At 58.5% G+C, this 25,769-nt stretch overlaps 1 protein-coding gene across 4 annotated transcripts in view; it reads left to right on the forward strand.

Moving 5' to 3' along the window:
• The window catches only part of TMEM104 (transmembrane protein 104), a 58,810-nt gene extending 33,734 nt beyond the window's left edge, over positions 1–25,076 (forward strand). For all 4 annotated transcript variants that reach the window (XM_039226294.1, XM_039226295.1, XM_039226296.1 and 1 more), the window contains 2 exons: positions 7,338–7,431; positions 21,967–25,076. In XM_039226294.1, coding sequence (XP_039082225.1) covers positions 7,338–7,431; positions 21,967–22,727 — 855 coding nt within the window. In that variant the 3' untranslated portion in view covers positions 22,728–25,076. The remainder of the gene's footprint in view (positions 1–7,337; positions 7,432–21,966) is intronic.
• Positions 25,077–25,769: the final 693 nt, after the last annotated feature.

Raw genomic sequence — 25,769 nt, forward strand, 5'->3', positions numbered from 1 at the left:
CCTCCTCTCTCTCCCCCTCTCTAAATATGAATGAAACAAACTCCGGGAGCTGATGGGTGAAGGGCAGAGGAAGCTACAGATGCCTGAATCCTCACCTCTTGGAAGCTCTATCTCACTGCTGTGGGAACGTCACACAGCAGAGGAGCCCGAAAGGCCTCATTTTTAAAGGAACTAAATCAGTCGGCAGGCACTCGGGGACCTGGCCATCCAGCAGCTCTCCCAGCCGCCGCCACCTCGTCCATTTTTGTAGCAGTGCCAGCCAGGCCACAGCGTCTCCCTCAGCTCCACACTTCCTCTCGGCCCTGGCACCGGGGACACCTCAGAAGCATCACCTTTGTGCTTTGCTGGGCACTGCTGTCCTCCCTGACCATTTGGCCTTCATCCCCTTGGGATGCTGCCCCTCTGCTTATGTCTGGGTTGGGGGACAGGGCCTCGAGGGAGCCTTCCCTGGCTGGCTTCTCTGCTAGGTTTCCTCACTAGCCCTTGTCACAGGAGGAAGTTGGTGTATCCATCATTGCCCCGTGGATTTGCCCAGGGGTTCTTAGGACAGTCGTTCTGTAAGGTGGCCGTCACTTTAGCACCTTGTTCTCTCCTGTCTTCCCTTCCTCCCTGAACAGGGTGCCCTTACCCCCACCCCCACCCCTGCACTTGTTTTGAGGGTTTGAGGGGAGTCTGGTGAACTAGGGGTGCTGTTAAATTTCACCCAAGTTTAAGTTCCAATTAGAAGCTGCGGTCCACTGCGCCTCTTCCCAGCAGGAGGAGAAGTGACAGCAAAGGGGATTTGGGGATTTAATTTTGTTTCGTCAGAGAAGGACTGGTGGGCAGCCAGTTTGTGACTGGCAGCTCTGAGCCCGCGGTCTCCCAGAGGTGGGAGTGGAGTTGCTTCCTTGAAGGCCTTCAGGCTCTTGGCATTAGGTTTCTTCCAAGACGTCACCCCTTCTGGGGGCCAAGTGGATTCACAGAGTGGTCACAGTGCCCTGGGTCCAAGCCCCTTCCTTGCTGGGGGTGCGGGAGGACGCAGCTGACAGAGGGCAGCCAAGAGGCCCCAGCTCTTCTCAGGGGAGCCTTTTCACCTTGTTAGGGCTGAATAGCCTTCTCTCCTGAAACCAGCGGGTACGCTCAGAGCAAACACTGTTTTAATTTGCTCTTCCTAAATCAAACTATGCTGATTTCACAGCTGTTTGGGGAAGAGAGTTTTTTCCCTGACACCGTGAACCACTCTCAGGCGGAGGGGGTGACTTGTGTCCCCGTGTGCTGTGCCCTCTGCCAGCTCAGACGCTGCCCGTGGCAGGAGGGACTGGTGGAGGGTATGAGGCAAGTCGGCAAGGTTGGGATTACACGGTACCACCTGTCCACCAGCCACTTCCTCCACATTCACTGTATTCTGCAGACGCTCACTGGGCATCTCACGTGTGCCAAGCCTTCCTAGGTGTTGGGGCGACCAGGGACACAGTCCTTGCCATCGTGCTGCTTGTACTCTGCTGGGGGGTGGGGGGCGGGCGTGTGTACACAAAATCAACCCGTGAGAAAGGAGCAGCTCAGGACCTACCAGAGTTCGGTAACGTGCTAACAACCACGTATTTGGTAACCCAGTCAAGAGCCCCAGCAAGGAGCAAGTTGTGGAGGAGCCTGGCCTCCGAGCAGAGCTTCCAAGGTGATGGGAATAAGGGAGGGAGAAGGGGGGATTCTCTGCCAGCAGGTGGGATCACGAGGGTAAACCATGAGGCCGAGTTGTGTGATGTGGGGATGAGAGGTGTTGGGATGCAGCGTGCGGGGTTCGCAGCGGTCAGGGGGGATGGGTCAGGAGGCTCTCGCTCCCCCTCTGCCGCCTTCCCACTGTCTGCACACCTCCCTGGTCCCTCAGCCCCCTCATCGCTAAAATGCTGCATCGTTACCTGCCTAGTGACCTCAGAGATGGCTGGGAACATGACACGAGACCGCATGTGTGAGCACTTTGTTTTTTGCTGTTGTTTTTTTTAATGTTTATTTATTTTTGAGAGAGAGAGTGAGGACACAAGCAGGGGAGGGGACAGAGAGAGAGAGAGAGAGAGGAACAGAGGATCAGAAGCAGGCTCTGTGCTGACAACACAGAGCCTGATGTGGGGCTCGAACTCATGAACCATGAGATCATGACCGGAGCCAAAATCTGATGCTTAACCAACTGAGCGCCCCAGGCACCCCCTTGTACGAGCACAGTTCGTAAAGTGCCAGGGACCTGTGTCATCGGGGCATGACGTCCTCGCAGGGCAGGGTGGACTTGAGGCACCAGTTGATAGACAACGGCAGCCAGGTGAAGGAACAGGCTTTTGAGTGGGACCAGCAACAGCTTCAAGCATTCACGTTGTTCCTCTGATGACCAACCTTGCAGAGGATTTGGGACCGGGAAAAAGGCAGTCAAGCTGCCACACCTTTGTGCTCTGGTCCTGACACTCCCACTCCTGCCTCCCTGTTCCGTACACTTGGCAAAGGACATAAACCCGCAGCCAGTCCTGGGCTCGTTCTGTGGGCGAAACAAGGTGGAGTTGTGTCAGGAAGAACCTTTCCTAGGTGAAAGGTTGTGGGGTTAAAACTCAGGACGCTGGAGGCAGATGGTGAGTGTGGCTCAGCCTCAGCAGCTCCAACTCCAGCGTTTCTGACACAAAGATCTGTTGTCTTGAGTAGCGTGTATTTCTCCTGTTACGTGGCTGAGGCCTGGCTGCTCAGACAGCTCTGAGCCACGCCCCGCAGGAAGGGGGCTGCCGGAGGTAGCAGCCAGCCTCGGCTCCCCAGACACCTGCCGGCTCGTGTGGGCATGAGCATCTGGGCTTCGGGGTCTCAGCAAAGCCACCATCATGTCCTGGGAGTCCCTGAGTGCAGCCCACATCAGCCTTCCCCCCCGTCCCTCAGACTGGTTTTTTATATATATTTTTTTAATGTGTTTATTTTATTTTGAAAGACAGAGACAGAGAGCAAGCCGGGGAGGGGCAGAGAAAGAGGGAGACACAGAACCTGAAGCAGACACCGGGCTCAGAGCTGTCAGCACAGAGCCTGATGTGGGGCTCGAAACCACAAACCGTGAGATCATGACCTGAGCCGAAGTCAGACACTCAACCGACTGAGCCCCCCAGGCGCCCCTTGAGGAGGGGATTCCCTTCCTGCCTCTGGCAGGCCGAGGGCTGGGTCTCTACTCCCTTGTCCTTGGGTCGCATTTCTGGAGGAAATGTGCTGCCTCTGCCATCCCTGTCCTTTGGGGTGCGCACACTGGGTCAGCCCTCCTGTTGTGGGGGAAATGTGCCCAACACTGTGGGAACATGGATGTGCAGGAGCAGCAGCTGCTACCTTGGCGGAGCCAGGGAGGGGAGGCCTGGCTGATTCCGGGGAGGGGGAAGCGAAAGACAACAGCTGGGAACAGGAGCGGGTTTGGACTGGGATTGGGAGCGGAATTTAGCCCAGCCGAAGTGCCGAGCAAAGGCCCGATAGTGTAAAGGCTCTGGGCACATCAGACTCGCAGTGCAGCCCGGGGCTGCTGGGTAAGTTCGGGGGGCGGGGGGAGGGGGGTTCTTCAGAAACAAGGTTGAAAAAGGCGGCTGGAACCAGATCATGGGCCACTGGACTTTGTCGTCTCTGAGATGACAAGCCCTTGAGAATTGCACAAGAAGGACGCAGGTGTGGCTGGGGCTGAGTGTGGGAAACAACACTGGCACTGGCTGGCTCCGGGCCCAGGAGGGAGAAGAAAGGGACAAAAGGATCGGGACAGGTTCCCCAGGGACAGTCCTGAACTCTCCCCAGCCCTTTGCCTACCTGACTCTTCTTACTTTAGGTAGCATTTTCTCTGTGACGTTCCCCTGGGTGTCCCCACCACAGCCCCACCCACACAGGGTCAGGAGCCCATACTCTGTGCCCCGCTTCCCCTCCAGGATGGTGAGAAGTACGTTTCTGTGGTTTTAAGCCACCAAGTTACAGTAGTCATGAGACACGAGCGCAGAGTAAGGACAGAGTGGGAGGTCTTTGGAAGTTTGGGGCTGGCGCAGCTGGAGGTGAGCGGTGTGCTTAGCCTACACGGGGACACAGGACAGAGGCAGCCCTGTTGACTTTGGAGTGCCACCCGGACACGGGAAAAGCCATGCCCAGAGCACTGCTGCCACTACCTTAGCAACGTGAGCTGCCTCACATCCGTCAAGACCAGCAAGGTGGCCGCGGAGCCTCTGGTGCACATTCAAACACACCGTCCCCAGAAGAGACCCGAGCGGCCCCCTTTATGCCCTCCCAGGTCTGTCTCAGGTTTTATCCCCGGTGACTGGTTTGAAGATTTCATTAGGAACCAGAGAATTACTCTTTATTTTTCTTTTTACAAAACGCATTTGTCTGCAGCAGTTGGTGCCTCCGCCTCCTGTGATGAGTCGGGCTCGGAGAGTCCTTGAACGGAGGCTGAGTTTGAACTGATCAATGGCATTTGGGGGTTGGACACTCGCTCAGGAGCCAGCTAATTCATAATGTCATATGGGCTAGACGGGAAGACCCAGGAGGATAGGCTGCCTTGTGGCTTTTTATCTCTTCTTTTTGAAAAAGGAAAGGGAAAACAGAAGGTGCCGCGCTTGGCATTCAGCATTCAGAGAGGAACTCTGTCCCCACTTGACCATGGGAACGTGGGGGCCGTTTCTCATCCTCCTGCACCCCCTTTCTTCCCAGAGACCTGGCAGCCTCACCGCGGTGTCCTTCCCGGCGCTGGATGCCGGCCCCTGCGGGCGCCGAGTCTGGCTCTAACTAATTTGCAGAGGACACCTGTTCCTTAATTAACCCCAGCCTGTGCCGTGTGTCTCGCTCTGGGCTCCCTCCGACGCGTGAGCTCGCTGCCATGCAAGGGCTGCTGTTTGGAGGTCTGTGCGCATTTGCCCCATGCTTCCCGAGTGATGCGAGCAGTCTGTGCTCCCGAGCGCTGGAAGAAGCCACGTTGCACCGCCGTCCCCGCCATGGGTGTCCCAGCTGTTGACCGAATCTTCCAGAAGAAACCTTCACCACTGGTCCCACTGCCGTCCCTAGGAGCGGATGTGGGAGTGCCAGGCACGGACCCTCATTCGGAGCCCGTCTAAACTCCGTTCCCCATCACGCAGATGGCACCTCGCGCATACTTCCTACTCGGCCTTGTTGAGATGTGGCTGTATGCTTAGTGTGTTTAACTAGAGGGAGGCTCTCAGGGCTTGGGATCCCACCCAGTGGGGTTTTGTAAACCGCGTCCTCATGTGTAAAAGGGATGGTAAATAGATGGCTGCCGGGGAGGAGGAGGAGACGGATGCAGCATCCGGAGAAGGACCTGTGTAGGCCTCAGTAGCAAGATTCCCTGCCCGCCGTAGGGACTGGTTCTCCTGTGCTACCCGCCCCCCCCCCCCCCCCCCCCCCTTTACGTAGCAGAAGCCTCTAAAAGCCAGTCCTCAGGCTTCAAAAATGAGATCTGGCCTCCCACGTAGCCCCGGCCTGAGAGAATGTGCAGTGTGNCCCCCCCAGCTTTACGTAGCAGAAGCCTCTAAAAGCCAGTCCTCAGGCTTCAAAAATGAGATCTGGCCTCCCACGTAGCCCCGGCCTGAGAGAATGTGCAGTGTGTCCAGCGGGCATCGCAGGTCACAGGTGGAGTGTCCACACCTGACCGGACGCGCCAGGAGTCCAGTTTGGGGCAGGCCACAGTTATTTGGAGACGTTTGTGGCAAGTGTCTTTGTAGGTAATTCCTCAAGACCGCTTCTTCTCCCAGCCTTCAAAAAGGAAATTCTATTGAAGTTTCCCTAAAGTGTTTATTTTCCAAAACACAGAGCTGCAGCTGCTGATGCTGTTGCAAAAAGCCAGCTTGCTCTGCGGGGCTGGTGATTCTGCCTCACTGAGTCCTGACCTGCAGGGGACGCCCCCCCCCACTCCTCCCCCAGGCACCCCTAGCTTAATGGCAATGATTCTCCTCCTCCTGGCAGAGGCAGAGCTGGTTCCAGGCCCCCAGCAGAAAGCCCTTTCCAGAAGTCTCCCAGCCCTGGAGCTCGCCTGGAGGCCTTGTCCCCCAGCTAATTAGAGCCTTCTCCTTAAGCGGTACTTTAGTCTTTGGTGTCATTCATGCTCACAGTGATAATGGACTTGGATAAGAGGTCACAGTTTCTCTCACATCCTGCTCTCCTTAGGGATGGGGGTGGGGGAGGGACGAGCCCAGCCCCCCTTCCGCCAGTGCCCGCCTGCCCGTCACCCTGTCACAGGGGAGCCTGGGACTGGCCGCCAGGCTGAGCAGCTGTGATATCTTCACCCAGATCACAGGGCCAGAGCCTGGCTCCCCAAAGTGGGCCCTGATCCCTACATTCAGGCCTCCACCGCCTGCCTGCCGCACCTCTGGCGAACGTCATTAGCATTAACGTGATAAAATGGCGCAGTGTAAATGTTAATAAGGTCTGATGCCTCTGCTGCTTCCGAAGTGGCAGATTGGAAATGGTCCCATCATCATAACTCCAACCAGCAGCTTTTAATTCCTCTGCTCCCTGAGCATCCAATTTGGCAGGAAACCCTAACCTTCCCTCAGCCCCCAGCCCGGCTCTGCTGTGCCAGATTTTGCCCCCATTTTCTGTGGTACAGACGGTTCAGATTTCCCACAGACTGGCTTTCTAAGACAGAGCTTCTTTTCTTTTCTTTTCTTGTTTTAAATTTCTTTTCCCTGTTCTCCAAAGGGAAAGAGAACTGAGCCCCACACTCCACTCACAGATTTCCTGGCTGAGGCCCATTCTCTTCTTGGTCCAGGCTGTTCCCCTGAGAGATTTGCCCTGGAAGCCCCTGGCTCGGGCTCTCCAGGTTTTCCCTTCTCTCTGAGTTATAAAATTGCTGATTAACAGCATCCCGAGGACCCCTTTCCTCCGAAGCCTTTAGAACAGTGTTGTCTCTACCGCCCTGTGTTGTCAGGGCCCCTGTGTCCCCTCCGCCCCAACCCTTTCTTTCCAGTAAACTCTGGGCTCCTGAGGCGCACCCGGGGTACCTTCCGGGTCCGCATTTCCCTGCCGTCTCACACCGAATCGGTTCTCGTGGCCGGCTCTGTGGCCCGGAAACCCTCAGTGTTTGCCGAAGAGAAATAGCCAGCGACGCCCCTGGGTTGTGGCCTGGGGCTTGCCCAGAAGGCAGTCTCGGGACAGGAGGCCTGAGGAACGGCCAACGAGCCTGGCTCTGCATTTCTGCTGTACCCAGGGGAACCCACCACGTGATGCCATTTGCCACCAGGGAGCCTCCACAGGTCCAGGTGCACACCGCGGGCAGAGGCTGCATGGACGGCGTGTCCTCCCCATATGCGCGATGTGCCGTGTGCACCTGGCCCCTGCACCCCCTCATGCTTGTTTTTGTCATCCAGGCTGTCTTTACTCTCCTCCTTGGACCCTTCACCTTCTTTGACGTCCAGAAGACCAAGTACCTGCAGATCCTGACCTCCCTGATGAGATGGGTTGGTGAGTAAGAGACATCTCGAGACTCCCCTTTCTCCCCTTGCCCTTTGCTCACCCATTCTGAGCGTGCTGTCACTGGCAGAGCTGGGGTGTGGCTGGGATTCCGTGGGCTCTTAGGGACCAAGAGGAGACAGGGACTCTGCTTCCCTTTTCTCTAGTGGGGAAATACAGTACCGGCAAGGATAAGTGACTTCAGGATCACATAGTGGGGACGGAGTCAGAGCCAAGCCCAGACTTTTTCACACACCCACGCAGGTGTCGCCCACCACCCTCACCCCCAAGGCTCCTAAAGGCCCAGGTCTGGCTCTGCTCCCTCAGGGCACGAGAGCGGCACTGCTCTGCCTTCTCGCGGTTGCGCCATGTGGCACAGCCCAAAACCCAGTGGGCTGTGGCAGCCGCCTCCACGTTCCCGGCCAGCAGGGCATGAAAAGATGCCCTGCCCACGATGCCTTCTGACCGACTGCTGCCCTGCTGAGCAAGAGTGTCATTGTCCCCAGGAGTAGTTTGGGGGTCTCTCCCCACTAAAGCAGATTTGTGGTCGGGAGCTCATTCATGCCGCCACACAGTTCTGGAAGGCCCATGCTGCTGAGCCCCTTAGACCCAGGACCGGAGGGTGTGGGGTTCCTGGTGCCCCCGTTGGCCGCCACATGCTTTGGGTTCATTTGTATTCCTGTTTGGGGCTAAAAGCATAGAACACGATGGCTGTTGTGGTTGAGACGCCCGGTAGAGTGAGTCTGCCAACCCCCAGCACCTCGCCTTCCCCGGGCACAGAGCTCTCTAAGGACCCCAGGGTCGAGATCCCTCCCTCCTCACCCTCTTCTCCAGCTCCTTCTACCACTGCATCTGTGCCCTCACCCGGCATCAGGACGCAGGGTGCTGCTTGTTCCTCATGCCATGCCGGACTCGATTAGATCACGGCGAGCACAGAGCCGCTTCTGATAACAGTGCTTTCCAGCAATTCTGGCACATCCGATCCTCTGGTTCCCCCCTCCACTCGGGATTACAGGGTCCCAGCCCAAGGAGCCACCACATCATAGGGGCCTCGGCATCTCCATCGGAAGGGACCGTGGCGGGTGTCCAGCACAGGCCCCGCGAGCGTGCGCGTGGAGTGGCCTCTTGCCCAGGAGCTCGTGGCGGGGAAGGCCGCTGCCCCACGCTTCAGGGGTGGTTTTCAGCACTGGCAAGTCCTGCCTTGAGCCCGATTCAGCAGCGTGTAACTTCTTTCCACCTCGGTCCTTCGTTGCAAGAATTGAGAGCAGGACTGAGTCATCTGCTGTGTGAGCTTTGAGGCCTCTGTAATATGATAGCGGGAGGGCTCTTGTCCAGTCCCTGGATGGGGCGGCCTTCCTTACCTCCCCCGCCCGGCTGATCCAGTCCTCAACGCACCCGCGCAGTGCTCTTTGCAAACGTTACACGTCTCAAAGCCCTGGGGTAAAGTAACAAGACCACCTGGGAAAAAATGGGAACTCATTACTTAGAACATGAGGATCATGCTGGCCCCAAAGGGAAGGTGCTGGAATGGAGCCCCTTCGGGTGCCGGAAGGGCCCCCAAGGTTGGGGTCAGCCAGGATCACAGCCACTGCTCTCCATCCTTCTCCTTGCAAGTCTGTTTCTAGAAAGTAGGTGAGAACCCTGGTGACCTGCAGAAGGAAAAGTTCTCTCAGTAGAGCAGTACTCAGAGGAAAGTATTCCTCCTCTTGTCTTCCTGGCCCCCCTCTGCTCCCTACAGGCAGATCCCAAAGTCCTGAAAGTCTTGCCTGTCCTTGACCTGCTGCATCAACAGCCATCAGGAAAGGTAGAGGCAGGGCGGGAGAGGTGGAGGGACTCCTGCGCGGTAGCCACCATGATGGGTCCCCGCGGCAGCCCACAGGAGGGCTGCCCGCATAGTGACAGTTTATAGCTTCTGACACACCGAGCCTGCCGAGCGTGACCAAGTCCTCCCTGCGTCTGGTGAGCAATACATTCACTAAAAGGGAGGAGGTGGTTGAGAGGGAGAGGAGGAGGCTGACAGGAAGTCAAGAGCTGCTGTCTGAGTGCAGGATATGAGACACCCCCAGACTTGAGACCTGGCCCACGTTGCCCGCAGGGCCTCCGGGGACCTCAGAACCATCTTGGCATATCCCTTGCCTCCTTTCCACACTGCTCTTCGAGCCTGTTCGAGGCCTCTCCTCCCCAGAACCCAGCTCAGATTGCTTTAGAAAATTGCTCTCCACTACCCCCCCACCCCGACCGTGGCAGGCCGTCCTGCCCCCTTGCGACACCATTTTGCCTCCACATCCAACCAGAGCCCCTTCACACAACCCAGCAGGGCCGGGTAGCCCTGGGACTGCAGCAGGGTCCGCGCCTCCCTCCTAGAGGCTCCTGGGCCCTGTGAGGTGGGGCCCTGCAGTGCGGCAGAACGAGGTGGCGGTTGGCCTTTTGGGGGGGTGCTTGTCAGCAGAGAGGGCCTTTGGGACAGACCGGCATGGGAAGGTCCTCCACACTCGAGTGTTGGCATGGTGACATTGTTGTCACTGCAAGTCGTTTGTCTCTTCTCTCCCTTTGATCCGAGAGAGAATCAGATGGCACTGGCCTCTCCGCAGACCTGTTCTTGAGCGCTCTGGGTGACTGCGCAGACAGTCCTTTTTCTGCCTGAGAGCGTCAGACGCCTGCACTTAGAAAGCAAACCTCTCTGTGACACAGAGTCCTCTGAAGCGAAAGAAGTGCCCAGTTAAGTCAAGTCTAAATTGTAGCCAAGCCTCAGTTTCGATTCCCAGCCTGGGGCGTGGGAGCCACCAGGGGCCGTTCCTCCGTGGATCTGGTAGGAGGTGTTTCCCTCATCGTGGCCCCGGGGCAGCCGCACAGCATCAGGAGCCGAGGCAGGGGACAGAGATCCAGGAACCCCCGGGAGCTGCCGGGCACCAGCGGACAGGCAGCGCGACTGCAGGAAGGGGTGGGCTCTGCCCACTGGGCGTTTGCAAGGGGCCCTCTCTCGCCTCTGGCCCAGGCTCACCCCAGGTGATGTTACTAGCACTCCTCCAAAGGCAGCACCAAAGCCCCGTGCGCCCCCTCCAGTCTGTGCCATCATTTTGCTTCTGAGAAGCAGCTGTGTGGCCGTGCCCCCCTCCCCGTGACCCTCTCTCCGTTCCCACACTCCTGTGCACCCTGCCCCCTTCCCTGTCCCCAGATTAGGGCCCAGACTGTCCCAAGAGAGCCGAGCGGGAGTGCAGGGTGGCAATAAGCCGACTTGGGTTCTAGGAAGACAAAAGGGAAGAACGAGCACCAAAGGGACCGGAAAATCATAAATAAATGTGCTGAGCCAGAAACTTTCTTGTGCTTAATTAGGAATTTGTTCTGCCATCTGTTGAAACGAGGCCCGGGAAGACCGCGGGAGCCCCACCCCGAGCAGGGCCACCGGAGCTCAGGACCCGCTGAGGAGGCTTGAGGCTGGTTCCTCGAGGCCTTCCTCCACGCTCCCCTCCGGTTCATCAGTCCTGATGCCTGTCATGCCGCCAGAATGGGGCTTAAAGGGTTGGATGGCCTTTGCAAATAGCCACTTGTCCGGGCAAATGTCACAACGTGTATGACAAGTGCCAGTGTTAATTCATCTCTTTTGCTCCCCAAGTAAATTCTGGGGAGACCAGGCTGGTCAGTTTGGGAGATGCCTCTTAAAGTCTCCATTGCCATCAGGCAGGTGAGGCTGTTAAGGTCTTATCAGACTTCCCAACCCTACTTTGCTGTCTGGTCACTCACCCTGGGGCTGCGGCTTCAGATCAGCGGGGGGCTCCCCAGCCTGGGCTTCTGCTCTGGCCCCTCCTCCCGTTGTTCCCTTTAACTCAGGTCCCAATGTGCACCAAACAGCCCAGGCCTGTCTGGCAGTGGCCAAGGCAGGACCCCCCCCCCACTCCCCACCCCTTGGAGTGGCCATGAAGATAAAACGGGATCTGGGATGGTGTGGAAGGGGCTGTCAGCACAGTGCCTGGCCCTGGGTCAGTATTCGTGTATTAGCCACAGTGAGGGAGCAGCCCTTCCGTCACCATCTCTGGTGGCCGGCACATTCCAGGGGCGGTCCTGAGGTCAGGGACGTGGCCCCAGCCACCTCTGGAAGGAGCTGTGGCTCCGGCAGTGAGATCTTGAAGCATTGCCAGTTGGCTCTGTCAACCCTCCCTTTGCCCCACCCCAGCGCCAGCCCCCAGTGCACCCCCGCAGCCCCACCAGCCTCCACCCTCACCACCTTCAAGGAAGCTTGAGTCGGAGAGAAAGGAGCAGCAGGCACTTCTCACAGAATGGCCTGGGGCTTCCTCTTTAGGTCCTGGCTCTCGCTCTGTCAGGGGTCAGTAGACAGGGGACACTTAGTAGAGACACAGCCAGAAGTGCTGTCCCACAGGCCCAGGAGCTGTGGCCGCAGAGTCTGAGCCCTAAACCACTAAGCGAATGACTAGACTGTCCCCACCTGGGACGCCTGTCAGGGAGCTCTTCGGCTGGAGGGGCTGAGGCAGCATCATTACTTTAACCCCCATTACCAGCTTCCGCCGCAGACGCCTCCCAGCTGGGGATACACACAGCTGGCTCAGCTTGGGGTGCCCCATTTGGTGTTATTAAAAAACCTGATTCTTTCTAATAAAGACTGCTCTGGAGCACAGCAGCCCTCCTCGGTCCGGGCTGGCGAGGACCCACAGGGCTCCTTCCTCTGATTGTGTATTCAGAGCAGCGTGGTGCAGATAGCGCCCGTCTCCATGCTCCCCTCAAAGTGGGTCAGGCGCCAGCCTCTCCGAGCGTCTGTGGGCAAACTCGAACTTTACGAAGTTCCTCAGCCCCGCGTTCCCTGCCTCCCCCCAGCAGGTGCCCCAGATTTGTCTTCCAGACAGAGCCAGCAGGGAGAGGTGGGACTCGGCGCTGGTGGCCCAAGAAGCAGAAGGTCCCCAGGAGGAGACTGTCACCGGGGAACATAAGGGCTCTGCTTTCACCTGTCCCGCAGATTATCTGTGGCCGCTCGGCCAATCCCCTGCAGATCCATGACTGATTAAGCTGAGTGTCTCTTGGTGGGACTGCCCTGATCTGTCACCACCAGCAGCCAGGGGTCTTCTCTGCCTGGGCCATCTGTTCCCCACATCCTGTTTGCTCAACATGCCAGCTTGGTGTATGAATTCCGCCACAACCGCTAGCTGCTATCCCCTCAGCCAGTGCTTCTCAGGGGCCCGGGAGGGACCCCCTCCCAGAATGAAGGCAGCACATCGGCCCCTTTTGAGCAGCCGGCCAGCTTCGGCCTTCGGCATCGCCTTGTGCCGCTCTCAGCCTGTGCTCCCCGCCCACCCTCTCTTTGGGCCCCTTCCAGGGCTTTCCTGGGCCGTCAAGTGTGTGACTTCCCCTTGTGCCTCAGCCAGTGGAGGGAGTCCAGGAAAATCTTTCTGTATGCATTTCATTTTGGTCTTCATTCTTGGTTTTCTAAAAATGCTCTCTGCAAACACCGAGGTCAGTTTTAAGGACATGAAGCTGGAGTTTCTGTCTCAGTGCTCTCGGGGCAGGGTGAGCATCCAGTGCAAGTTTGCTGGAAAGCCAGCCCCACGCCATCAAATCACCCCTCTCAGAACTGACCCGAGAGCCCTGCTAGGCCCCGAGCAAAGGCCACCGCATGGCTCCCCCACTTCTGTGAGCAGCCTTTGTTGTCAGCAGCTCTGCTGTGCATGTGGCTGACACGTGCGCTGACCGGGCCATCAGCCGAGCCCAGGAGGTGGCGGGCCAGCTGCCTGGACACTGGCAAGGGGAGGGAGGTAAAGCCTAGCTTGTGATGAGCAGGGCGAGGTCTCTGACCAGGGACAGTGGCTGCAGGCGTGTGGCTGCACAGACCCGGGCTTCATGCAGGCCAGGGTGAACCTCAGCCGTGTGTCACAGGCAGCCCTAGGTGTCTCAGAGCTCATGGGGTCCCCGGATGTATGTCCAGACCAGGGCAGTCCACGCACCCGTGTGGTCGCACTGCCTCTCCTTGTTTTCTCCACGCTCTTTCCCCATCCTGGTTTGTCTGTGCATCTAGCGCTGGTGAGGAGAGGCCTTCGTCGGCTCAGGCTGCCATGACAGAATACTACAGCCTGGGAGGCTGAAACAGGAGAGAGTTATTTTCTTGGTTCTGGGGGCTAGAAACCGAAGATCAAGGTGCTGGCAGACTTGGTTTATGGCGAAGCCGGTCTTCTGGCATGTAGACGGCCACCTTTTTGCTGTTCCGTGTGGAGGCTTCTCTCTGTGGGCAGGGAGAGAGCTGTGGCATCTCATGCTCCTCTTAGAAGAATGCTGGTCCCCCCGTCAGGTGAGGGCCCACCCTTATGACCCTGTGTAACCTTCGTTATGTCCTTAGAGGCCCCATCTCCAGTCTCCTTGGGGGTCAGGGCTTCCGCATAGCAGTACGAGGGGGAGATCATTCAGTCCACAATAAGAGGAGAGGACCGAACGGCCTTCGGGAAAGGTGACAGCGCCGAAGTTTTATGTTTGCAATCTCGGAAGGAGAGGAGTTGGCTAGTAGCCAGAGACCCCACGGCCTCACTGTCCCAGCCATTACGAACTGAGCTCGATCTGACAGCGTCAGGATGAAAAATTGAGACGCTTGCCTCCCAGGCCCCACTTGCCATTCTTGGAGGGTGTGGAAAAGGGAAGGATGGAAAGGCCGGAACTCTTGATTTCGTACTTGAGACTTGATAGCTTCAGAGACACAAATGCCCACTCTTTGCCCACGGCCACCGCCTCCTGGCACACTTGGAAAGAGGGACTCTGCTCTGAGTTCTTCGGGGTAAATAATTCAGCCACGGAGCAGAGCCTCAGTCCTGTAAATTAGTCACCCAGGCGTCCTTCTTTTCTGATTCCGTGATGCTGATGACGACAGTGACCGTGAGGACACAGAGCTGGAGTCCTCCGGAGGACACAAAGATCGGCCCTGAATCCCCTCCCTTCGGCGGAAACGCGGTGACTCTATGTGAGTCACTGCAGGCAAGGCCAGCAATCACAGCGTCTTGTGGCCTAAGATAAACTCTGACCCAGACCCTAGACATTTGTGGACAAGCACATCTGTGCCAGGAGCTTCTCATTTTTCCCCAAGGAACCCCTCCCAGTCAGAGACCAGTTATGTCCTGTTTTCTTGGGCATAAAAGGAACCCCCCGGCCAGACCCACGGCCTGTGCTCAGGTGGGAGGGTGACGACCAAGGAAGGATGGACCAGTGCAAGCCGCCCAAATCCAAACATTGTTCCTTCGCAGTCTTGGCCCCTGGTGGAGAGAGCACACACCCAGAGTCCCCACAGGTGACAGAGTGGTGGGGACAGTTTGGCCTTGTTTGGCCTCATGTGGAACAAGAGGGAGCCGCTTGGTTCACAGAGCAGGTATGAGCAGCCCAGGTCTGACACCCCTGCCAGAGACGTCCAGAACAGGGATGTTCCTGGAAGGGCTGTACTGGCCAGGTGAGGGGGAGGGTCACTAATATGGTTCCAGCCCCTCCTTGTAGCAAAAGGAGAATCAGGTGAGAACTGGGGATCGACAGGCTCCTGCTTGCCCAGGACCAGGGTTATCGGGATGGGAGAGATGATTTCTACAGTGATAAAAGTGACTTCCGTGTTCCTGAGGGATGGCTTGGGCCAGGCTTTGTTGCACCATCTTACCCCGTCCTCCATGACTCTGCAATGATTATCTCCATTTTTTATGTAATTTTTTTTAAATGCTTATTTATTTTTGAGAGAGAGAGAGACAACATGAGTAGGGGAGGAGCAGAGAGAGAGGGAGACACAGAATCGGAAGCAGGCTCCAGGCTCTGAGCTGTCAGCACAGAGCCCGATGCGGGGCTCAAACCCACGAACCGTGAGATCATGGCCTTTGCCAGAGTAGGAGGCTCAACCAACTGAGCCACCCAGGCACCCCTGATCACCTCCATTTTCAAAGGTGATAAAATGGAGGCAATGGGAGGTGAGGAGAGACCACCCAAGATGACACAGCTCAGCAAGGAACCCAGTGTAACCTGAGAAGTTAAGCTTGTTTCGAGGAAGAGCAGCAGCCTCGCTCCTTCCCTGGTGGTTTCCAAGGCGTTCTAGCTTCTAGGGGTGAGCCCCCACTCGCACCTCCAGCCCCATGGGTCTCAAGGGCCTGCAGAACAGAACAGCTCTCCGTTCCCATTTGGTCCTGTTACTTAAGGAACAAATGCCCAGTTACTTGCTTCTGCTTTTAGGGCTCAGAAACTGCTTGGTCTTCAGCCGTTCTCAGCACAGGCTGGTGTCACCACTCAGCTCCTCCCTGCCCTCCTGAATCTCCAGAGGCCCAGGCCAACCTCTGACCAGCCTAAGGAGATATGCATCTGCGCCCCAGCATCCTCCGAGGGCAGCGCCATGGCGGAGGAGGAAGCTGGTGCCAAATCCTCCCCGGATCCAGCTCTGATGACGGGCACAGCACGGCCATTCATTATCATTAGCTCTGGCATGTTGATTCTCTGCTTGGAGAAGAGAGTGCCGTCCTCCTGACAGCTGCCTTGACGGATGGCCTCCGCCTCGCTTGGGTCAGAGCTAGAGCCACTTAGGCAGCACAGAACAGCAAGGTATTTGGGGCAGCACAGGCTGGGGCCTACCACAGCCCCGGGACTTCTGGGGCCAGGTCCGGAGGTCAGAGACTCGAGGAGCGGCTCTCCAGGAAGCACCCTGCCACAGCAAGGCGGGACACAACAGCTGATTGCGGAATGGCCCTGGGTGCCTACAGCGCCGCTGGGGGTGGGAGTGGGGGTCCTGGGAGAGTCCTGCCCTCCTCCAGGCAAGGGGCTCCCTGCTCCGTGTTCCCCAGTTCCAGTGGTGCCAGGGCAGGCAGTCCAGCTCATGCCGGCGCTATGCAGGCCCCGGCATTCTGTAAGGAAAGTGGAGCCCTTCCCAGCCTCACCCCCACCCCAAGAGCAGTGGGGGGAGCCTCACTGAGGCCCAAAGGCCTGGTCAGTGTCAGCCACCACTCGCTCTGCTGCTGGAGGCTCTGGAAAGAGCCCCTCCCTCTCCACACCTCCGGCACAGTCTGGCCCTTGCTCGCCTACCCAGGGATGGGTTTGGATACATGGAGGAGAGAGCTGGCTAGCGACCGGTCTGATTTCTGCTCCTACCCAGAGGCCGAGAGAAGTAAACTACAGTTGCTGATTGGATTCTCAGGAAGTACACATCAGAGCCCTGGGCCCCAACCTCAGACCCCTGCTTGTCCCCAACTCTGTCCCAAGAGCAAGTCAGCTTTGGCTCCAGGGAGACCTGGACCCATCTGTGGCTTCATGCAGCCACTGAGGCCCCAGGGCGAGGGGCCCAAGAGAGGTTGGGGACTCAGGAGTGGGGGAACTGGGGGAGACTGAGCACTGCTTTTGTCTGTCACTCCTCCCCTTGTAAATTGGGACCACCTTTGCCCCCTTGGCAGGAGCTCAGAAGGGTGTTGGGCCACCTGTCCTACTCTCTGAAAGGAGACTGGTTGTGAGGATAGACAGACGGCTGTGAGGCCCCAAGGCCCCTGGCCCGGGCTTCTCATCAGGCTCTTGCTGGCAAGAACGGGGCAGGAGGCTGCCTCTGGAAAGCAGTGTTTCTCTTCGGACCCCTCTGAGAGCCGAGTCAGTGCCTGGGTAAATGTTGTGAGAGGGCACCTGCTTCAGTCACCGACGTCCCCGTGATGAGACGCTGACACTGTCGTGCAGGACATTCCCAGTGCAAAATTCACTTAGAACTTGGCCTTCTCAGAAAGGGAAGGGAGATGTCTTTCCTAAGCCATCTGCCCAGGGCTCCCAGGGACTGGACATGTGGGAGCGGGGCCAGGCCGTGGCTCAGGGCAAATGGATATGGTGAGCCCGGCACGTGGAACCCCGAGCAGCTGCCAGAACGAGCGTGTGAGAGGAGCCCACCTCTCCTGGCCACGTCACGAGGGTGGAAGCCTAGAAGCAGACGCTCCCCAGGACCCTGCCTCTGGCCCCTCCTCCTCCGCCTCCTGCTTCGAGGGACTGTGGCAGCCAGAATTGGGTCCTGGGCCTGGCCTCCCCCTGGGACCCCTGGTTGGGCTTGGACAAGGATCTCGTCCCCTCCCCTGTAGCTTATGGGGCTGTTAGCCAGTTCTTTATTTTGTTGTAATTTGTCTCTGCAGCTCGTACCTGTCAGTTTCCCCTAGACCCTAGGCTCCAGGACAGGGGTGGTATTCACTCTGTGCGCTGTCCCCTGGTGCCCAGAACAGCGCCGACACATGTGGGCACTCAGAAGAGCTCTGTCGAACGGGTGGTCCCAGCTGAGCCAGGAGTTACTCAGAACAAGGGCAGGTTTTTCGTGTTTGGGCTGCTACTTACCATGTTTAAAGAGAAGTCTCGTGTCCTGCCTCACCACGTGCATCTGCACCTTCCAAGGCCGACAGCCACTCCTTGTGACGTGTGTCAGGCTCTCACCTCCTTCCCTGCCACAGAATTCTCCCCGGCAACTCGCTGCCTCTCCTCGCCCCTCAGTGTGAGTTCCAGTGCCCATGCAGGTGGGTGCAGGTTGTGACCCACATCCGGTCACGTGGGTCTAAGCGTGGCCTGTGAGGGTCAGAGTGAAGCCAAGCCACCCCTACCCTCTGGGAACTGCAGGCCCTGGTCGGCAAGATGTCGGGGTGCACTCAGCACTCTGCTGTCCGTCCACACCTCCCACACAGCCTCAGCCGGGTGGGCACAAGTGTCTGCAGTGGTGGCTGAGTCTGAGCCGCCAATGTGTACGCTCAGAACTCTGCTGTCTGTCATGCTTCCTGACAGAGTCTGTCACTCACAGCCTGTCACCCTCATTTCATCTTGATTTATTATCAGACCTAATGGGTTTGGGGAGCAGCTGTCTCCCAGGGATGGGACCATCAATCTAGGAGATGGCTGTGTAGCTCTGCTCCTCCAGCAGCCATGGGAGGGAGGAGCCAGGGACCACGGGGTGTGGTCACAAGGGCAGGGGCCAGGTCGCCAGATGGGTGCCTCTAGTCCAGGACCCCTCGAGGTTGGAGCTGCCGGCATCGGGCCCTCCTGCTTCTTTCCCGTCCCTCCCTCTCTGCCCCTCCATTACAACGTGAAGCCTGGGGTGTCACTCGTTTCTTTTGAACTTGCCAACTTGGAGACCAGGCGGGAACATTTGTCCTTCCCTCTCCAACCCTGAGAACATAGCCCAGCGCCTACCCTGTGTCCTCAGAGTGACCACGGTGGGGGGAACCGAAAGTCTCCCGTGGCTCACACTTCCACCGCCTCTTCCCAAGCTTTGCTGGGCTCATCTGCCCAGAGCCAGCCCTCAGTGCGTTCCAAGCCCAGGCTCTGTTCCCGGGGCGTCTGCTCCGGGAGTCCTGTACCCTTCTTGGGAGAGCTTCTCAGCTTGGAGCGCTGTGCTTGTCACATGCTGCTCCGACGAATGGCCCCCTTCCCCCTGACTGGAGCCTGCGTGTCCCAAGAGCAGGGTAGGGCCTGGCCCCCAGCAGATGCTCCCTCAGGAGCCAGGGAGTGAGTGAAGCCCCCAGCTTTCCCATGCTGACAAGTCACACAGCTGTGTGAGCTTCCAACAGAGCGGTGCCAGTGTGGCTGATGGGTGTGGGGCTCACCCAGGGTGGCCCCAGGTGAGACTGTCCCCTCCTGGGCCTTTTCCAGGAGCTGCAGCTCCACAAAGCGGCCACTTTTTAATTCTCCCAAAATTGCCTCCCAAGAGCCTCTTGAGTCTTCATTCCTGGATGGGATCCAGCATCTAACCCCTGGAGGTAGATCCGATTTTTGGAAATAGACTTGTGTAAGACAGCAAGGTGGGGGGCTAGTCCTGGTGACAGCATTGTGATGCAAACCTAATTATAACTGGAAGATTGTAAGATAAGTTTTCTTATCTCTCACAGCCATGCCTTTGTAAGCCATCCTGAAAGTTCTAGAAAATGCCCTATGTCGTCATTGATGTAAACACACAGCCCCCAAGATACTGACTCCAGACTGTCAGTAGTTGTACGCTCAGGGTGGGGGTTGCCTATGCATTCGTGTGCTTTAAAAACTCTGTCTCCTGCCTTTGGGGAACTTCCATAATTATGTCGCGGGAAGGACAGCTCCCCTGCCGCCCTCCCCCCGCCATTGGCTGTCCAGACCGCTCACCCTGGAGTCAGCAAGCCTGCCCGTCCTACAGCTTACAGGGATGTAGAGTTGAGGATGAAGGTGGGCAGAGAGGCACTAGCCAGCCTCCAGGGCTGGAGGCAGCAGGGACTGGGAGTCGCTGGCTCTCTGCCTTCCCCACTGCGCCCATGGCCCAGAGCCCGAGCCACAGGGACAGCTCCTCCACTGGCCTGTTTCCAAGCTGTGAGTCACACCAGGTCACGAGGTGACACCTGAAGTGGTGCTAGCAGAGCAGGGTTTGGATCTTGCCTTGCAGCGGCTGACCACCCCTACCTATGGCAGGACCGCCAGCCGCAACCTCTTTCCTCTTTTTTTTTTTCTTTTTAAATTTAAATCCAAGTTAGGTAACATAGAGTGTAATAATGGTTTCAGGAGTAGAATTTGGTGACTCATCACTTACCTGTAACCCCAAGTGCTCATTCCAACAAGTGACCTCTTTAATGCCCAGCCCCCACCCAACACCCCTCCAGCAACCCTTTTCGTTCTCTGTATTTAAGAGTCTCTTATGGTTTGCCTCCCTCTCTGTACCTTATTTTCCTTCCCTTCTTCTGTGTTCATCTGCTTTGTTTCCTAAATTCCACATATGAGTGAAATCATATGTGAAATATAAAATCTTTCTCTGATATATTTGCTTTGCATAATACACTCTAGTTCCACCCACGTTGTTGCAAATGGCAAGATTTCATTCTTTTTGATCACCAACTTCTATTCCACAATATATATACCACATCTTCTCTATCCATTCATCAGTTGTTGGACATTTGGGCTCTTTCCATAATTTGGCTGCTATTGATAGTCGCTGCCTCCTGAGTAGCTAATCACCAGGCTCCCCAGGGCCCCCCAGACTGCCAGCTCTGGCTTGTAACCCTTCCTGGCCCGACAGACTCCCTGACACAGGGCCTTCGGCCTCCACCCTGCCCCAGCGCCCTTCTGTGCTGCGGTTCTTCCACACGGATCTCTGCCCTACACACCCCTCCTGCACTCACCCCCAGAGACCTGATGGGCCAGGCTGCCGGCATCCTGGGCTGTCCTATCGCCCCCCCCAGAAGGTTAATCCAGAGGCAGACCCCACAGGAGGGGCTGGGTCTCCACTTTCGCCTTGACCGATCAGAGCACGGAAGGAAGATGGGCCGCATCTCTGAGCAGCAACAGTCGTGAGGCACTCTGAGTCAGTAGTAGCCGGAGCGGCTGAAGAGGAAACAGACCATCTTCTTTATTGGCAGTTTGCACAGGCCTCTTCCCTTTCTCCTCCCCCCCACCGGCTGCTGTCCCCGGTGTCAGACGTTTCTGATTAAAAGTGATAGATGATGCTTCTGTCCATCGCACTCCCAAGTGTCACTGTGAGGGACACTGGTCTGGCTTTCCGTGAGTCCCAGGAGAAAGACCACCTTCTTCCAGAGAGCCAGAGAGTGTGATGTGGCCTCAGGGGATGGTGGGGAGGGGCCACGTGCTTGGGACAGGCCGGCCTCTTTCAGCCCGCTGCCCCTTTCCCTGCCTGCCCGTGTGGCCCAACGAGAGACATAAGTGTCCTTAGAGGGGCCATCAGATCCGGTCTGAATAGACACAGCAGGGATTGGAGGACACCAGTAGCACCCGTGCATGTTGAGTGGCTAACGGTGACGGTTCTGGGCACCCTGGATAGCGGGTGCAGGAAGCCAGAGACGGAGCGGCGCCAGCCGGATGTAGAGGTGTGTCTGCATTCGGGGGCCTTACGTCCTGGAGCCTCAGCTGACGAGCCCGGCTCCCGGTATAAGACCCTTAGGAGGGCTGTCAGGGCCCCGTTTGCTCTGAGCAGACAGTCCTAGGCCCCCTTCTGCCCTATATGAAACCTGGGTCAGAGTCACTTGTCCCCTACCACTGCCACCAGGCCCAGGAGAACAGAGCCATGTGCCATTTGCCTCTAGCCTTGGTCTTGGTGTCCTGCCTCCTGCCTGGTATAGGCCCCTGGGCGCCCACCTCTGCGCAGAGCTGCCGGCACACTTTCCCACTTCCCCCTCAGATGCCTCGAGCCAGTGCCCAGAAGGACGCCCCCCCCCAAATGCTGTGTGCCCCTCCCATCCCCGCCCCCCACTTCCTATACATACATTCTCTAAGCCAACGGAGGGAGGGGAGCACAAGTTCTGGCCTAGGCCTGCTCCAACAAAAGCCCCCCAAGGGAGCTGGGCAGGGCCTGGCCTGGAGCACACCCCCACCCACCCGTACAGCCCCTTCTCAGGCCCAGGCCCCCCTGAGAGACCCAGTCCCTTATCCTCTGGGGAGGGGCGTGCGGTCTACAGCCACTGCTGACCTGCCCCAAGATGCGGCCATCAGGGTCCCGTGAACTTCGTGATTCACCTGGCACTCTGGTCCCTGGGCAGGTGCCACCGAGCCGACACCCAACCCCCCTGCCCCCCCCGGGAAGGGCTGATTCCTGCTCAGCTGCCCAACCACCCTCTTTTCTTTCAGCTTTTGCCATCATGATCGTGCTGGCCCTGGTCCGCATCGGGAACGGGCACAGGGAAGGGCACCCACCCCTGGCTGACTTCTCCGGGGTCCGGAACCTGTTTGGGGTGTGCGTCTACTCCTTCATGTGCCAGCATTCGCTGCCATCCCTCGTCACACCGGTGTCCTCCAAGCGCCACCTCACACGCCTGGTCTTCCTGGACTACGTGCTCATCCTCGCCTTCTATGGCCTCCTCTGCTTCACCGCCATCTTCTGCTTCCGCGGCGACAGCCTCATGGACATGTACACCCTCAACTTCGCACGCTGCGACGTCGTGAGCCTGGCTGCTGTGCGCTTCTTCCTGGGCCTCTTCCCCGTCTTCACCATCAGCACCAACTTCCCCATCATCGCCGTGACCCTCCGCAACAACTGGAAGACGCTCTTCCACCGCGAGGGGGGCACGTACCCCTGGGTGGTGGACCGTGTGGTGTTCCCTACCATCACCCTGCTGCCCCCAGTGCTGGTGGCCTTCTGCACCCATGACCTGGAGTCCCTGGTGGGCATCACGGGTGCCTACGCAGGCACAGGCATCCAGTACGTCATCCCCGCCTTCCTGGTGTACCACAGCCGCAAGGACACCCAGCTGGCCCTGGGCTACGGGACCGTCAACAAGCACAGGTCCCCTTTCCGCCACACCTTTTGGGTGGGCTTCGTGCTGCTCTGGGCTTTCTCCTGCTTCTTCTTTGTCACCGCCAACATCATCCTCAGCGATACCAAGGTCTGATGGCGGCATGTGTCTGGTGACGAGAGAGGCAGGGCCTCCACTCTGGCCCCCACACTCACCTTCCCACCTGCGGAGCCAAGAGCTGATCCCTTCCCAGGGTCTCACGGGGCAGGCGAGCCCAGACTCGTGGAGGGGACCCTCCATGCCTCCTGCCGGGGGCCTTCTCCCCACCCAGGATCTCGCACAGTCCACACCTCGCCTCACTTGGCAGGGCGGCCCGGCTCCCGGAGCTGCCGCTGGCCAGCCTAGCCGCACGACCCGGGCACACGGCTGGCCCAGTTCCAGGACTAGTTACTGCTTTACGTGCCAGGGGCGGGCGCCTCCCTCCCGCACAGTGGGGACAGTGCTGGCACTCCCGTTATTTATACTAGAGGCCGCGTCCCCTCCTCCTCCGTCCAGCCCCTCCTGCATCCTCGTCCGGGAAAATTCCTCCACTGTAACTGCTGCCTCCTCAGGGCAAATCCCAGGCCCTAAAGTCTCCCCACCAGGGCTGCCAGTGACAGGCAGGTCCCACCTTCCCGTCAGGCCTGGCGTGGCCGGGTGCTGCTCCAGTCCCGGGAGAAGGGAAGAATGACAGGAACAGGAAGTGCCGACTGGCACCAGGGTCCCTGGACTGTGGCTCTGAGGTCCTCGTGTGGGTGCCAGCAGGTGACTCAGGAGCAGTCCTTCCTCGGGGCGCAGCAGCCCGGCAGCCGGTTTAAAGCCCAGAGCCTGTGACCCCTCAGAGGGATTCTCTGCTCTCCTGACTGCCCTGTTGGGGCCCGTGCATAACAACCACTAAAGGGAACTACCCCCACCCAGCATTGCGGTGGCTTAGGGGCACCCTGGGCACGTAGCGGTGAGCGGGCTCTGCGTCCCCCCCTGTCAGAGGTCGGGCCTGCGGAGCAGCAGTAGGCTTGGCTGTCCCTGCTCCCACTCCAGCACTAAACGTGGCTCCCTTTTGAGCCAGGCTCTGGGTGCTCTCTCCGTACTCTCCGTGACCTTTGGGTGCTGTGGACTGAGATGGGGCACCAGCCACCATTCTCATGGAAGGAGAGGTGGCTTCCTGGCCCCGTCACCAGCTCTTCCATGGTCCCCTCCCTGTCACAGGCATGCGTGTCCCTGCTGGGCCAGCCCTTCTCAGAAACACAGGTGACTAGCGGGCTCTGCATTTTCAATGTGCCTTCTGCTTCAGGACCTGGGGGTCCTTCCTGACCCCTCCCTGGCGTGCCCCCAGCCCAGGGGCTGGCCCCACCAGTCCTGGAGCCCAAAGCAGCCTGGCCTGGAGCTGCCTCTCTCGGGTGGGGTGGCAGGCCCCCACCCCCTCCCCGTTTTGATTTCAGTGCCTTGCTCAGCTCTCATTAGGGAACCTCCGCTGCCTTCCCTGCATGGTGCAGTGCTTATATCTTGGACGGAGCGACACCACCAGGTCTCCTGGGGTCCTTGGTGGTCTTGGAAGGAGAGGGAGGAGGACCTGGGGCGTCCCCAGGCAGTGCCGCCCCCGCCCGTGGCTGCCCCAGCCTGTGAGAATCCCTGGCCACGATGGGCCGTGGTCTGCTTTCTAACTGCTGCCGCACATCTCACAGCCTGTCCCCAAGTGTCGTGATTGTCCATCCATGTGGAAAATAGATGACCCTTCCCCATCTGCCATTGTGGCTTCTTCCCAGGAGGCCCCACCCCCAGGTGGGCAGAGCAGAGAGGGCCCCCGGGTGATGGGCACCCATGGCTTGGGCCGACCTGCAGCTGCCCAGCTGTTTCTGGAAACTCAGAACATCTGTCCTTACCCTTCTCCATTTACACTCCCTCTTGCTTAAGGACAAAGCAAATTAAATCATTCTGCCGCCCCAGGCTCCAAACCAAATTTTGGACTCGAATTTATTAGCATCATAAAGCCCAGGTTGATTAATGTGACAATCTGGAGCCACACAGCGGTGCAGTCGGGTGTCTGTGTTCCCCTCCCCCCCCCCCCCCCCCCCCCCCGAGCTGGACAGCCCCAGGCCTGGAGGGATAGGTGGCCACATCCCTGATGGTACCCCCGGGTGCTCACCGCTGCCACTGTCTGGGATCCTTTACAGCTCTGTGTTCACCTGCTGGAGGTCAGATGGGGTCGCCTTCCTCTCTACTGCTGATGGCCAGGGGGCTGGGGCAGGGGGCACAAGGCCCAACAGCCAGACAGAACCCCGGTGATGCTCGTTCACCACGTGCATCAGGCACACTTGGCTGCAAGTGCTTACGTCAGGGTAATGAGGGGGATGAGCGGGATCATGATTTCCGTTTTACAGACGGGCCCCCCCGGGGTCAGTGGCAGGGAGGGCAGAAGAGGATGCAGGCCCAGCCTGGTCTGGGTACAGATGTCGCTGTGGAGGAGGACATAAATCCGCCAGCCTCCACCCGGTGCCTTTCACCCGCACTGCCCCAGATTGGCCCCAAGGGCAGGCCAGGCCAAGGTGGGAGTTTGTGTTCCCTCGTGCCCGTTTTGCCACCAGCTCCTGCCTGTTCCCTCACCTGAGTCCAGAGAGGTGGCTGCGGGCTTATCGACGGGGCAGATGGCAGGTGACAGGCTGGGAGGCACTGCTGAGTGGTGGACGGTGGGCAGCAGGCACCTTGCCAGGCCCTTAGCTACACAGCTGTTCTCGCCACACGGGGGCCAGAAGCAGCCCCAGCAATAGGCGGAGACTAGAGTCAGAGTAGTGGTGGGGTTGGGGGGGTCCTGGGGGGGCCACTCCCCACCTCATGAGAAACCAGCCCCGGGGGAGGACTCTGGCAGTGCCAGGCACCAGGGCCACGTGACTGAGGGCAGGGGTAAGACCGAGCCCACAGCTGTCTCAGGGTCGGATTCTTGGGCAGGGCTGACACCCGGTTGGCTATGCTAATGGCCACTGAAAAGCTGGCTGTCCTGTAAAACCGAGATCCAGCACTGCAGGAGAGTTTTGCAGCCCCTCCTCCCTGGGGCTGGGGCTCATGGTGGCGTCGGATGGAGAAAAGGAGAAGTGATAGCTTCTCAGTGCCTGGTATGTGCCAGGCACAGTGCTAGGTGCTTCCCATGTGGACCTTAGCGTAATC

The sequence above is a fragment of the Hyaena hyaena genome, unplaced genomic scaffold, assembly GCF_003009895.1.
Source record: "Hyaena hyaena isolate Hyena2069 unplaced genomic scaffold, ASM300989v1 scaffold_21, whole genome shotgun sequence".
NCBI lineage: Eukaryota > Metazoa > Chordata > Mammalia > Carnivora > Hyaenidae > Hyaena > Hyaena hyaena.